We start from the raw sequence: 13324 nt of genomic DNA on the forward strand, positions 1-13324 counted from the left end.
GAGAGAGAGACACACACATACATGCATCTAACAACTTTAAAACTTTTTATTTAGAAAACTAATGCTGTTGTAGTAGTGATTTGTTATAATTTTCTTATATGAATTGGTTTTCCAGCTTTTCAGACTTTCCATGAGGCGATACAGAAGTTTAAGAAGAGAGAAAAAGATTCAGTCTTTTCACAAAGAACGGACGATGCCTCAGCACTTCAATATTTTCAAGTTTGTTTTACATCTATGTGTATACAGGGTGTTCAGAAATTATGTTTACTTTTAGCCTGTACAAGAATGTTATAGAATATCATGGTTGCACGATAGACTGGTGATTCTACACATTTAGGAGTAAATGTTTGTAGATTTGTTAACATAGGGTCCAGAGACCTTGTATGTGTCGTATATTTTGATGTTCACCAGTACACACACATACAGACAAACAAAAGAAAGTTTTATTATACACAATTTTAATTCATATGTCTCATGGGAAAAAAACAACAAAAAACTAATCAACTGTCATCAAACAATTTATCATCCAGGATGGTATTTTACGTATATAATTTTCTGTGTACTTTTTTGTGAGATTTAGTAAAATTGAATCCTGTCAATTTTCCATGAACAACTTTTAAAGGACACTAGCCAATAAAAAGGTCTTGTTTTTAAAGGACACTAGCCAACAAAAAGGTCTTGTTTCTAAAGGACACTAGCCAATAAAAAGGTCTTGTTTCTAAAGGACACTAGCCAATAAAAAGGTCTTGTTTCTAAAGGACACTAACCAATAAAAAGGTCTTGCTTCTAAAGAACACTAACCAATAAAAAGGTCTTGTTTTTAAATACATTAGCCAATAAAAAGGTCTTGTTTTCAAAGGACACTAACCAATAAAAAGGTATTGTTTTAAAGGACACTAACCAATAAAAAGGTATTGTTTTAAAGGACACTAGCCAATAAAAAGGTATTGTTTTCAGTGATTAATGCATACTGACAACTAGGCTTAGACAGTACAGTTTAGTTGCTAATTTTGTGTTTAGAGAAGTTATGTAACTTGTCATTATAACTTAACAATTAGGTAGTAATTCTGATAGGTATCTTAATTCCTATGGTAATTAATGATTATTGTTAAAGGACGTTCTTAGGGTATAATACTTAACTTTCTCTTTCCTGTATTGTTGAATAGATATTAAAAGGAGTAATTCATCATTTGCTTCGTTGGTTTTCGAGATACTACTTAAGGCATAAGTCATAATGGAAAATTAAAAAAACTGTATGAAATCTTTGAAAAATAAAAGATACAATGACTGCAAAACACGGGTCAACATTCAGCACAAATGATCATCTATAGTTTGTAACATTTTCATAAAATCATTTGTCCTAAACATAAGATAATAATTGGGAAAGACCTCACCTTCAAAAACTTTTGAGGCCAACTGTGTCATTTACCAGTAGGTAGGGCAACAAGGTATGAGTAAAGAAATTTACATTTTAAAGCAGTTGTCAGAATGTTGCAGTATAATTAACACTAGTTAGTTAAATGACAAGTCGGGTTAAAGAATATTTCACTTATGTAAGAGATAACAAACAATAAGACAGGATAATAAAATGTTGCTTTCTATGCTTCAAGATTAGTTTTCTTTCAAAATCTTCACATTACATTAGTAATTTGGGTATTGGTCATTGATGACAGATTTTCTGATACTACAACAGTACCTTTATGGCTGCCTTGCTCAAATCAAACTCGTCGGCAAGTCTGACCTAAGAATACATTTACTTTCCAGCTATTCAGCTTCTAAAGAATAGAAGAACAGTATATTTTACAGAATCTGTAAAACCTTTCTGAACCTAGCTGTACTGCTGAGAACTGATATAGCTCAAGACTCCAGTTCTCAGCTATAGTTATTGAATTTGGTATCAGCTTTCAGTGTTTGATATAACACGTGTTTCTCTGCTTGTTCAGCTCAGTTTTCTTCTCAGAAACAAAATATATTTGTTTCCAAATAGACATCCATGTTTGACTGTTAAGTGTGACCAAACACATTTGCCCAAAATGTCTCAAGGAATAAAAGCACTTTGATAAAGTTTGTGTCTAGAAGATTTTGTGTTCTTACAGCCACATATCTTTGTTGTTGTTGTTTTTCTAGTTTTATGGATTTCTTTCATACTAAACATTGTTGTTGTTTTTCTAGTTTTACAGATATTTTTCCTACTAAAGTTTGTTATGTTTTTGTGTTTTAGAGATATCTTTTGTATTAAACCTTGTTCTTTTTATCTAGTTTTACGAATCTTTGATACTAAACCTTGTTATATTTTTTCGAGTTTTACGGATATCTTTCATACTAAACCTTGTTATTTGTTTAGTTTTACAGATATCTTTTGCACTAAACCTTGTTGTTTTCTGTTTTTATGGATATCTTTCTCACTAAACCTTGTTATTTTTTCTAGTTTTACGGATATCTTTCTCAACAACAGAATATGATGCAAGATTACATACGGACTTCAACATATCAAAGAGCAATTTTGTCGAACGTGGAAGACTTCAAAGACAAGGCATGGTTTGATCTTATCTCTATGTGAAACAACATACTAGTATGATCTCCCTCTAGAAGTCTTTGTTCTCTTTCTTTAATGTCCATCTCTTTTTTCTGCCATGTTTATAACAGCAGTTCTAGTTACCATGTTTTGAGTTTACTGCTATAAATCTTAGCAGAGAAACTATGTAGCTGGAAACTGGAACTTTGGAATGTAACGTAGTTACTGCTTCTTATGACGCTTCTCCTTATATACATTCAAGAACTCCACGTGTGACATATGTGTATATTTCTAGGTTGTTCTAGATGTGGGTGCGGGTTCGGGTATTCTCTCCTTTTTTGCCATTCAAGCAGGAGCTAAGAAAGTGTATGCCGTTGAAGCAAGTTCGATGGCGAAACATGCAGAGGTAAGACGATGCATTTCAGATTTTCTTTGTAATTTGTGATCATATTTAGTATTCAAGTCCTTTTCAAATGGGAAGATAAAGATTGACAATAGTGAAATTCTGCTGTCCTGTAATATTTAATTAACACCATCTACTAAAGTTAAATTTAGGATTATGTGTTTTTCTGTTCCTGCTATAAACTACAAATTAATGAGAGCTTTAGAGAAGTAATATTGTGTTTGACAAATGTTCATGGGATAGCTAATTATCAGTTTTTTCTTTTTGTATAATCATGTGTGAATAACAGTTTTCATTTCAGAAAGCATCCTTAATATATTGTTAATAATCAAGATATTATTCGACACTTACCTGAAACTATATCTATAGTATTGCTGTATAGGTTTTGTTTCTGTGGTATTATTACATTCTGTACTAAATATAGCTTGTTTCTGTTATCTGTAAGCTAGCCCAGTTGCGTAGTCCAGCACTTGGTGATATGCTGGGCTATATCCAAATTTTGATTGTTTCCCTCATTTATAGGCAACAATGATGTGTTTTGCTTCAAGAAACATTTTCTTTGTGTAACTGGTTGTTTTAAAAATCTTACTGATGAATTGGCAAACAGTTTAAAACTAGAACCTATCTAACTTAAAAACCAAGAAAACCACTGGGTATAATTATTATTATATCTAAAGAGGCATTAGTCAATTTTAAACCTTGTAATTTGTTGATTGTTGTATTTCTTGGGATATTCCGAGATTACAGTCCTTTGTGTTTGATGAGCACCATCACGATGATGCTCAAAAACACCCGTAAAATTAGTTGCGAGGGCTTGTTAAAGTCCTTGTCACGTCTGTCACGACACCCACTGTTTTGGGGTTACTACTTTTCGATTGAGATCCTGTTATTATTTGTCACACAATTAAACTATTATTTCTGTGACAAAGTATAGCTCAGATAACTTTGTGTGATCCTTTTGGCTGCTATGACTTTCTTGCTTTAATTTTAATTGTCTTAGACTAGCAATGTTATATGTGCAGTAATACGTTTTTGAACTATATTGTTCTATATAGATATCAGATGTTTGTAACTGAGAAACTAAGTCTGTTTTAAAGTTTATATTACAAAACTGGATGTTTATTAATAGGAAATCCAAACTAGCAAGAAAGTTTTAACAAATTTAATTGTAACCTAGTTGCACTTGATAAACTTCTTTCTGCATGACACGAGGCCTCAAGGGCAGCCATATTGATCGAAGGTTGTCAGAGGTGTTAAAGTTTGAGTCATGAATTTTGTTTTAATTAAGAATGATATGTTTAACTATTATGTATATCATTAAAAAAACAATGTGCTTCGTAATATCAGCTCTGAAGTCTTTAATTTCTTCAATCATAAATGTGCCACTCAACTGTTTGCATCCGAATACAATATCTTAAAGTTAATTAGATCTTAGAAATTTGAAATAAACTAGAAACAAGCTGTTTGTAGGAAGTATAATCTTGGAAAAGTACTTACACACCAAACAAGTATACAAGTTTTACTAAAAATTTCAGTCTATAACTTGTAGATGTATTTTTTTTTATGAACATTGATAACCCAAAAATTTTGTGTTTGTTTTTCAGACCTTGGTATACAATAATAAAGTATCGGAGAAAATTGTATTAATATCAGGAAAAATTGAAGAAATATCACTCCCGGAAAAAGTGGACATAATAATTTCAGAGCCAATGGGATACATGTTATTTAATGAAAGAATGTTAGAAACTTATCTTCATGCCAAGAAGTGGCTTACTTCAAGTGGTAAGTACCGCAGTTTAAGTGGTAAGTACTGCAGTTCCAGTGGTAAGTACCACAGTTCAAGTGGTATGTACCGCAGTTCAAGTGGTAAGTACCGCAGTTTAAGTGGTAAGTACCACAGTTCAAGTGGTATGTACCACAGTTCCAGTGGTATGTACCGCAGTTCAAGTGGTAAGTACCGCAGTTTAAGTGGTAAGTACCGCAGTTTAAGTGGTAAGTACTGCAGTTTAAGTGGTAAGTACCACAGTTCCAGTGGTAAGTACCGCAGTTCCAGTGGTATGTACCGTAGTTCAAGTGTTAAGTACCGTAGTTCAAGTGTTAAGTACCGCAGTTCAAGTGGTAAGTACCGCAGTTCAAGTGGTAAGTACCGCAGTTCAAGTGGTAAGTACCGCAGTTTAAGTGGTAAGTACCGCAGTTCCAGTGGTATGTACCGCAGTTCAAGTGGTAAGTACCGCAGTTCAAGTGGTAAGTACCGCAGTTCCAGTGGTATGTACCGCAGTTCAAGTGGTAAGTACCACAGTTCAAGTTGAATCAGAATCATTGTCGTATTATTCTTCAGGGTTCAAACAGCTGAGCCACAAATAATAATATGACATGTTCTTATGTTTAGTAAATCTTTAATAAGCTGTGTTGATGGTGTTTTATTTTATATTTTTCGGCATTTTATAAATAATGAACCATGAAAAGCTTGAAGAATTTTGTATTTCACAATTACACTCGTCGGGTTTAATTAAAGAGTAAATTGTGATAAATGTAAAAAAAGTTCATAAAACTGTACATCTATTAGAACATATTCTTGTAGTTATCAAACTAATTATGGTTATAAAGAAGATGGTTACATAATATCTGTTATTACAAGATCATGTTTTATTTTGTAATGATGACAGAGAATGGATTATAACGAATGTTAGGTTTTATGTTAAACACTTATAGATTTCCACTTATGTTACAGGAAGCCCTGTTCATATACTGGGAATACAATAGTAGCTGCTAAGAAAGAGGTTTTCGCCTGAAATTGGTTATATACATGGCAATTCTATAATTTTTTCAATAGTTTTAGTCTTATTTAACAATAAAATACTACTTTTTATAGTTGCTGTTAAGATATTTATAGCATCTGCTTTCTGGTATTTATTTTATGTTAGTGCTAGATCGAAAAAGATCTTAGCCATGTGGCTAATTTATCTTAATTTCAATTAGCCACTAAAGGTAACATGCGTTTATCTTAGCGGCTGTATTCACACCAGTCGTTACGTGATTCAGTAGCTACATTTACACCATTAATGCTATGCTTGGTCAGATAGTGAAGCTGTTAGAAAAGGAAAAACCAAATAAAATTTTTTTTATGTCAGTTTCATCACTTTCCGACCTGGTTATCAGCCCAGTGCTATGTTTGAAACACAATATTTAGAATACGTTTCAAAATGTATAGTTCTGTAAATGTAACATTGAATAGTCCTAATCTATGGTTCAAAATGCTATAACCCAACTATCAGAAGTTATTTAGTAATGTTGTTACGTAAGCAACAATAGCTGTTGTTACAGCACTACTGGGTTGCGATTGAGACTCAAAAATACAAAAATATCTGACTGAGCATGTATAGCAGTAATGACATAAATATAGGCATTGAAATCTCATTACGATTAGTGTAAATATGGCCACATCTATTAGTCGTATATTACAGTAGCTGAAATATATATAACATTGTGGTCTGAAGCTGTTGAGAAGTTTTTTCATCATCTTGCTCTTAAGTAAACCTCTGATGCTTATGACAACCAAGGAACGAGTGCCTTGTTTCAGACCAGCGAGACAGAGCTCAATTTATTGGACTACATGATTGTGGCTCTGCTAATCGAAGAAGATGCACTAAAATTGTAAGCCACCGGAGCTGACGGTACCAAAAGGCCATTCAATTCTGCAGCTTGACGATGTAAATAAGTAGATGTAACGTTCTGTATATAAATATGTATGTATCTTACAACATTGATCACATAGCTTGGTTCCAGTCTGTCTAATCTTTTAACGTATAACCTGTCACAGGGAAAATGTTTCCGACAAGAGGAGATCTCCATATAGCCCCCTTTACGGATGCTGCACTCTTTATGGAACAACTTAACAAGGCTAACTTCTGGTGAGTTATTTCCCAGTTTCTGTAATTAAATCTCTACAATCTTGTTTAGCTGGAAATGTTACTTTATTTTACTGCCTTCAGTGTGCAGTTTTCTCCTGTTGATGCTGTTGGGAAGAGGAACACTAGCTTTCTGGGTTTGCCAGTTTTTCTGAATGACAGTAATATTAAATCAAATAAAAGTATAATAAGTATGTGATACTGTGTCATTAATCCCTAACCTAAAACCTGAGTTGTAACTGACTTAAATATAATTGATGATCGTTATGATTCACTTACACAATAACAGTCTTTGTTCTTAAAATTTGATGATATAAATAGCTGTTAGACCACTACTATGTTTGTTCTATCGAAGCCACCTGGTATTTGGTGAAAGACTTCACTAGCACTGGATCGGCAGATGTAGTTCGGTTGAAAGGTTATTATAGAACCCTCTTTACTTTTACTCATAAGTCTAATAATTATCAAAGTAATTTTCTCCTATTGACAGTTTGGTTCCTTGATCAACTCTGGGATCAAGATCACCAGTTTGCTTATATGAGCAGCATAATTCAATTAAAAATGATAATAATATATGTTATTAAAATAAATGAATAAATAATATATTACTAAAAAATCTTTACCCTAATTCTGATGTGTTGTGACTTCAATAAAAATGATGAAAAATTAAATTTCAGTTTAATCCAGTTCACACTGTAGCAGTTTGCTAATATAAATAGCTTCTCCACCATTATTGTGTCTGTGATATCCCAGCCGACCCGAGGAGCACTGGTTATTAGATATAGTATGGTTTACATATTATTACACCCTTCTTTGCTTTTACTTTGAAGTTCTTATTAATCATGTAAAACGATAGAACTTTTGAAAAAGAGTAAAAGTAGTTTCGACAGTATGTTCAGAGTCACATATATACATAGATATTGAATAGTCAGATCAGATAGCACAATATATTTCTTAAAATGAAACTAACTTATTTACCATCATAGTTTCAGATATTTCTAAATTGTGTCTAGGTATTTACACAGCATAAGTGTGTTAAAACATAAAATAGTTTTGACTAAAAGTATAACATGTAACACCCACAGGTATCAACATTCCTTCCATGGAGTTGATCTATCAAGTCTTAGAGATACAGCTGTGGAGGAGTATTTTAGGCAGCCAATAGTCGTAAGATTTGGATTTTTTTTACGTTCGTAATGGTGAACACTGTTGTCCACAAAGATCAACGTTTCTTTGTGTTGAAGAGCTTGTTTTATTTTGGAGGTTCTTAAGATATTTAAAGTAATGATACAAAAAACTTATTAATGATACACAAAATAACAAAACCATCAATTTTTAGCATTGTTGTGTAGAGTCTAGCTACCTTTTTTTTTATAGTTGTCATTTTGTTTTTTCAGTGCTCTCCTTGTAATTTTGAATAGAATAATTTGTTTGTAGGTTTATTAAAAGATTAATTATGAACATTTTACTAACCTGATTTGCTTTTGTGATTAAAGTTTGAACATAAATAAAGTGTGATAAGATATATATTTTCTTCACTGTGGGTGCTTCTCAAGCACAAGAAACTTTTATACTAAAACAAGTCATGAGAGGCGAAGGCTGTAGTGTGTACAAAAGTTAAGTTGTGGTTTTGTTTAGTATATTATATACTCCATGTCATTTGGGGAATTGGTTATCCATTTTGTATAAATCATTCAAATAGCCTGGTAAACCACAATACAAGAAACAGTTCTCGGGCCATGTGCGGTCAGTTTATTTTAAGCGTATACTCTTATTCTAATAAGCAGAGTGATATATACATAAATTGTGTAGATAAAACTCATTCTGAGATGAGAATTTGTGCTCGTGCTTTAAATATTTTTTTTTATGGTTACAAAGGTACCAGTTTTTCCCCACCAAAATTTTTCTTTGCTGTGATGTTACCATAAAGTAACGATTTCCTGATTTTTTAGATATTTTTTGGGGGTTACAAAGGTACCAGTTTTTCCCCACCAAAATTTTTCTTTGCTGTGGGGTTACCATAAAGTAACAATTTCCTGATTTTTAAAATATTATTATTCAGCATTATTTTTGTAGTATTTTTTTCCACGCAGACAGAAGCTATAAATACTATAAGATTAGTAAAACATATAAGATGCTATTCAGCTTGAAGAAAAATAAAATTTTATTAATATACATTATTTGCTTTGACAAAAAGAGGAAAAATATAAAACCTTTTGATACACATTTAAAGTGGAGTTAGGTGTGGGCTAGCGACTAGTGATTCTTAGAGTTCATGATTGAAGGCCCACTGCTGCAAAAACACTCCACACCATGAGGCTGTTAGTAACTATCAGAGTGACTGTCAAATTCTATTATCCAATCAGATAAGAATAGGCTAAATATTGGTATCGGTTGCTTTTGACTAGCTGACTTCTATACAGACTTGTCAGTTCAAAATTAGGGATAACTATGTCTAGTTAGCTTTGAGCAAAATGCTTTAAAAAAAAAGCTTGGATAAAAAAAAACAAACAATTGTACAATTGGATCCAAATGCTTATTTTAGGAAATCTTCAAAGTTATTTACATATACATTATGTACGGAGGAATATTTTGTAAGAGTAGGAATAGACCCTTGATGGATTCTCACACACGGTGAGAAGACCTCAAGAGGAGTCTCTGTCTGTACAGTTTATCTTTTGTGTGATTCAAACAACCAACAATAAATTTGCCGTGCATAATGACCCCTGGTGGTTGAGTAGTGCCTCCTCCTATGGTCAGTTGTGGCTAGAGAGTCAGTCAAGTACCAGTATCCTAAAAATGACTAAGCAGCATTAATTACAGTCGTAAATTGCAATGTGTGCACAGTATGGCAGAACAGAGACAATTGATTTGGCTGAGAAATCAGAGCTCTATTTATTGCAAAATGGAGGGAAAGGTGACCAAAACTTGAAACTCGTGTGAAAATATTCCCCTTTGAACAAATCTTTTGTTCACAAGAAGACCAAAGAGACACCGAACTAGAAGTGTTACAAATGACAAAGTTTAAAAGGAATGTGAAAACATACTGTTTGTTTGATTGTGTAATCACTAGTGTGCTATTAATAGGGAACATCAATGTTCACCTGATTTGTAACACCTACAAGACGTGACCACTATCAGCTGATGTACGGTAGTGGCCTCACTTTGATTGACAGGGCAGCGGCAGGTGAGAGTCGGACCGGGGTGGCCGCAATACCGAGTTCAAAGAGACCGTTTGTGACTGGGAAACAAGTGACCACAAGCCAAGTTCACTGCAATACGAGTGACCATAATAGTGGATGTTTTACAAACATAAAATAGGAGGAAATATTTAGAACTGAGCCAAAATGGCTGTAATTAGGGGTTGACCGCTATATCGTGTCGACTAGTATCCAGGTCTGGACTATACTATGATGTTGTACGATGGTGCCAATTTAGAAGGGTTTACTTACTCTGTCCTGTTGACATTGGTCACTTGTTCAGATTAATTATGTTTTTAGCTTTTTGAAGGCCTAAGGCCTTTTTGACCATATCTAATTTTTTACCCATTTTGAATTTTAAAAGGTTTATATCTTTTATCCATTTTACTTTATACTCTTTGACATTTTTATAGTTGGTATTAAAGCAAAAACTAAATAAATCATTGTTTGGTGCAGATAGCTGTGATACTGAAACAACCAATCAGTAGGAATAGTTGATAATATTTTATTACGAAACAGTAGTAGGAACAGTTGAGAACATTTTATTATGAAACAACCAATCAGTAGGAATAGTTGAGAATGTTTTGTTATGAAACAACCAATCAGTAGGAATAGTTGATAATATTTTATTATGAAACAACCAATCAGTAGGAATAGTTGATAATGTTTTATTATGAAACAGTAGTAGGAATAGTTGATAATATTTTATTATGAAACAACCAATCAGTAGTAATAGTTGATAATGTTTTATTACGAAACAGTAGTAGGAACAGTTGAGAACATTTTATTATGAAACAACCAATCAGTAGGAATAGTTGAGAATGTTTTGTTATGAAACAACCAATCAGTAGGAATAGTTGATAATGTTTTATTATGAAGCAGTAGTAGGAATAGTTGAGAACATTTTATTATGAAACAACCAATCAGTAGGAATAGTTGAGAATGTTTTGTTATGAAACAACCAATCAGTAGGAATAGTTGATAATATTTTATTATGAAACAACCAATCAGTAGGAATAGTGTACAAGTAAAGAGTTACATGGGATCTATCTTAAGTAACCCTATGGGTTTCATCTTATCACTTGTATTTTTGTAACAGTTAAACGGGATCCATATTAAGTAACTTTACAGGTTCCATATAATCACTTGTATTCTTGGAAGAGTTAAATGTGATCCCTACAGATTTCATACAGTCAAAAAACGAAGTTTCAGGTAGAGCTGCCATTCATAGATATTTATTTGTTTATACTTCCGACATTACTAAAAGTCACTTGAAGTAAAGTATTGTCCAGCTTCAACAAAGAAATGTAACTAAATGTTTCAATTTGGTAACTTGTTTATTACTGAAGTTTGTATAAATCTAAACTCGTCTTAACGTTTGGTCCGTAATTTGTCTGATTTACACACTGAAAATGTGTACTGATTAAATTGTAATATTGCCAATCTTGGATATTTCATAGACACTTAACACTAGAAATGTAATTAATGGTATATTTGTCATTGTTTTAGTAGTAAGCTTGAAATGTTTATAAGCATATAATGAAGTTGACGTGATATGATCTACATATTTGTATATCTAGTTCCATATTAAAAGCTGTTATTACAGAATTTGGAAGAGTGTTAAAGACGTTTTTAATAAAAACACACATTGTTTTAGTTTTAATTGTCATCTGACGTTTCAAAGAGGTACGTAGTAGAAGTTAATAATACTTGTTATTAAACTACTTTAATATTATTAAATATACAACTTATTTTAACATTTCTAGGATACTTTTGACATTCGGATCTGTTTAGCTAAGTCACAAAGTTATACAGTGGATTTCCAGACTGCAACAGAGACTGATCTTCATAACATAGAAATACCTCTTAGCTTCCTTATACTTCAATGTGGCGAACTTCACGGTCTTGCTTTTTGGTTTGATGTGGCATTCATTGGTTCCTCGTGAGTATGTTTCCACTTGTCATCATACTAAGAATCTTTACGATTTACGAAATGTTTTCATAAATAAATTGTAAAATTTTAAAGGGACAAAAAGGAGCTCATTAGCCCATCAAGGATGTCCCTTCCAGCTCCCAACTATAACCACCCCTTACTACTCATGTATTCATACAATCTTTTCTTGAACTCAGTTAAATTTTCTGCCTCCACCACCTTTGAAGGTAGCTCATTTCAAAAGCCAACCACCCTGTTTGAAAAGTAATACTGTCTAAACTGCAGACGACTCCTACACTGCCAAAATTTGAATTTATTACCCCAAGTCCTATTGTTTTAACTGCTAAACACAAAATATTTTGATGGATCTATATTATCAATACCCTTAATAATTTTAAACACCTCAATCAAATTCCCTTTGACCTTTCTCCTCTCCAGAGAAAACAAATTTAGAGATTTTAGTCTTTCCTCATAGGACAGTCCCACCATCCCAGGTATCATCCTAGTGGCTCTCCTCTGAACCTTCTCCAACAATACCATCTCCTTGAGGAAGGAAGCCCAAAACTGTACACAGTACTCTAAATGAGGCCTTACAAGTGATCTATACAGTGACACAATAATATCCCTTGTCTTGTATTCAATATTTCTATAGATGCTACCCAAAATCGTATTAGTCCTATTGCTAGCTACAATTCACTGTTTAGATGACTTAAGTGATTTTTCGATCACAACACCAAGATCTTTTTCTTCGACCACAGTATTTAATGTATTCCCATTTAAATTGTAACATTAATTTGAATTGTGAAAACCTACATGCATCACCTTACATTTTGGATAATTAAACATCATTTGCCACGTATTGAGCCAATGCATCAAATGATTTAAATCTCCCTGTAAGCATCTTTGATACAGTTAGCCACTTTAAAAAATCTTAATGTCATCTGGAAGCTTAAAATTTCCAGAGCCAATATCATTAATATAAATCACAAACAGCAGAGGACCCAGCACAGAGCCGTGAGGCACACCACTTGTAACTGTGATCCAGTCAGGTCTAACTCCATTTATTACTACCCTCTGCTTTCTACTCTCCAGTCAAATTTTTATCCCCAAACCCACAGATTTGATTTTTGTAGCAAGTCTTTTGTGAGGCATCTTATCAAATCAAGGTAAACCAAATCCACAGTGTTTCCTTCATCAATTTTTGCAGTAACATCTTCAAAGAATGTCAAAAGATTTGTTAATAATGGCTTTCCTTTAGTGAAACCATGCTGGCTCTTAGATACAATATCAGACTGCTTTAAGTGACTCTGCAATGCATCTTTAATCACACTCTCCAAAACCTTTCCAACTACTGATGTAAGACTA

At 33.0% G+C, this 13324-nt stretch overlaps 1 protein-coding gene across 1 annotated transcript in view; it reads left to right on the plus strand.

Annotated features, from left to right (window-relative positions):
- LOC106474212 (histone-arginine methyltransferase CARMER-like) overlaps window positions 1–13324 on the plus strand; it is a gene marked incomplete at its 3' end in the record, with an annotated part of 35115 nt that overhangs the window by 9618 nt on the left and 12173 nt on the right. The window contains exons 3-9 of the mRNA XM_013934903.2: window positions 116–219; window positions 2429–2533; window positions 2811–2921; window positions 4523–4700; window positions 6739–6829; window positions 7912–7993; window positions 11793–11968. Of these exons, the coding sequence (XP_013790357.1) occupies window positions 116–219; window positions 2429–2533; window positions 2811–2921; window positions 4523–4700; window positions 6739–6829; window positions 7912–7993; window positions 11793–11968 (847 nt within the window). The remainder of the gene's footprint in view (window positions 1–115; window positions 220–2428; window positions 2534–2810; window positions 2922–4522; window positions 4701–6738; window positions 6830–7911; window positions 7994–11792; window positions 11969–13324) is intronic.

Source organism: Limulus polyphemus, unplaced genomic scaffold (assembly GCF_000517525.1).
Source record: "Limulus polyphemus unplaced genomic scaffold, Limulus_polyphemus-2.1.2 Scaffold6952, whole genome shotgun sequence".
Taxonomy (NCBI): domain Eukaryota; kingdom Metazoa; phylum Arthropoda; class Merostomata; order Xiphosura; family Limulidae; genus Limulus; species Limulus polyphemus.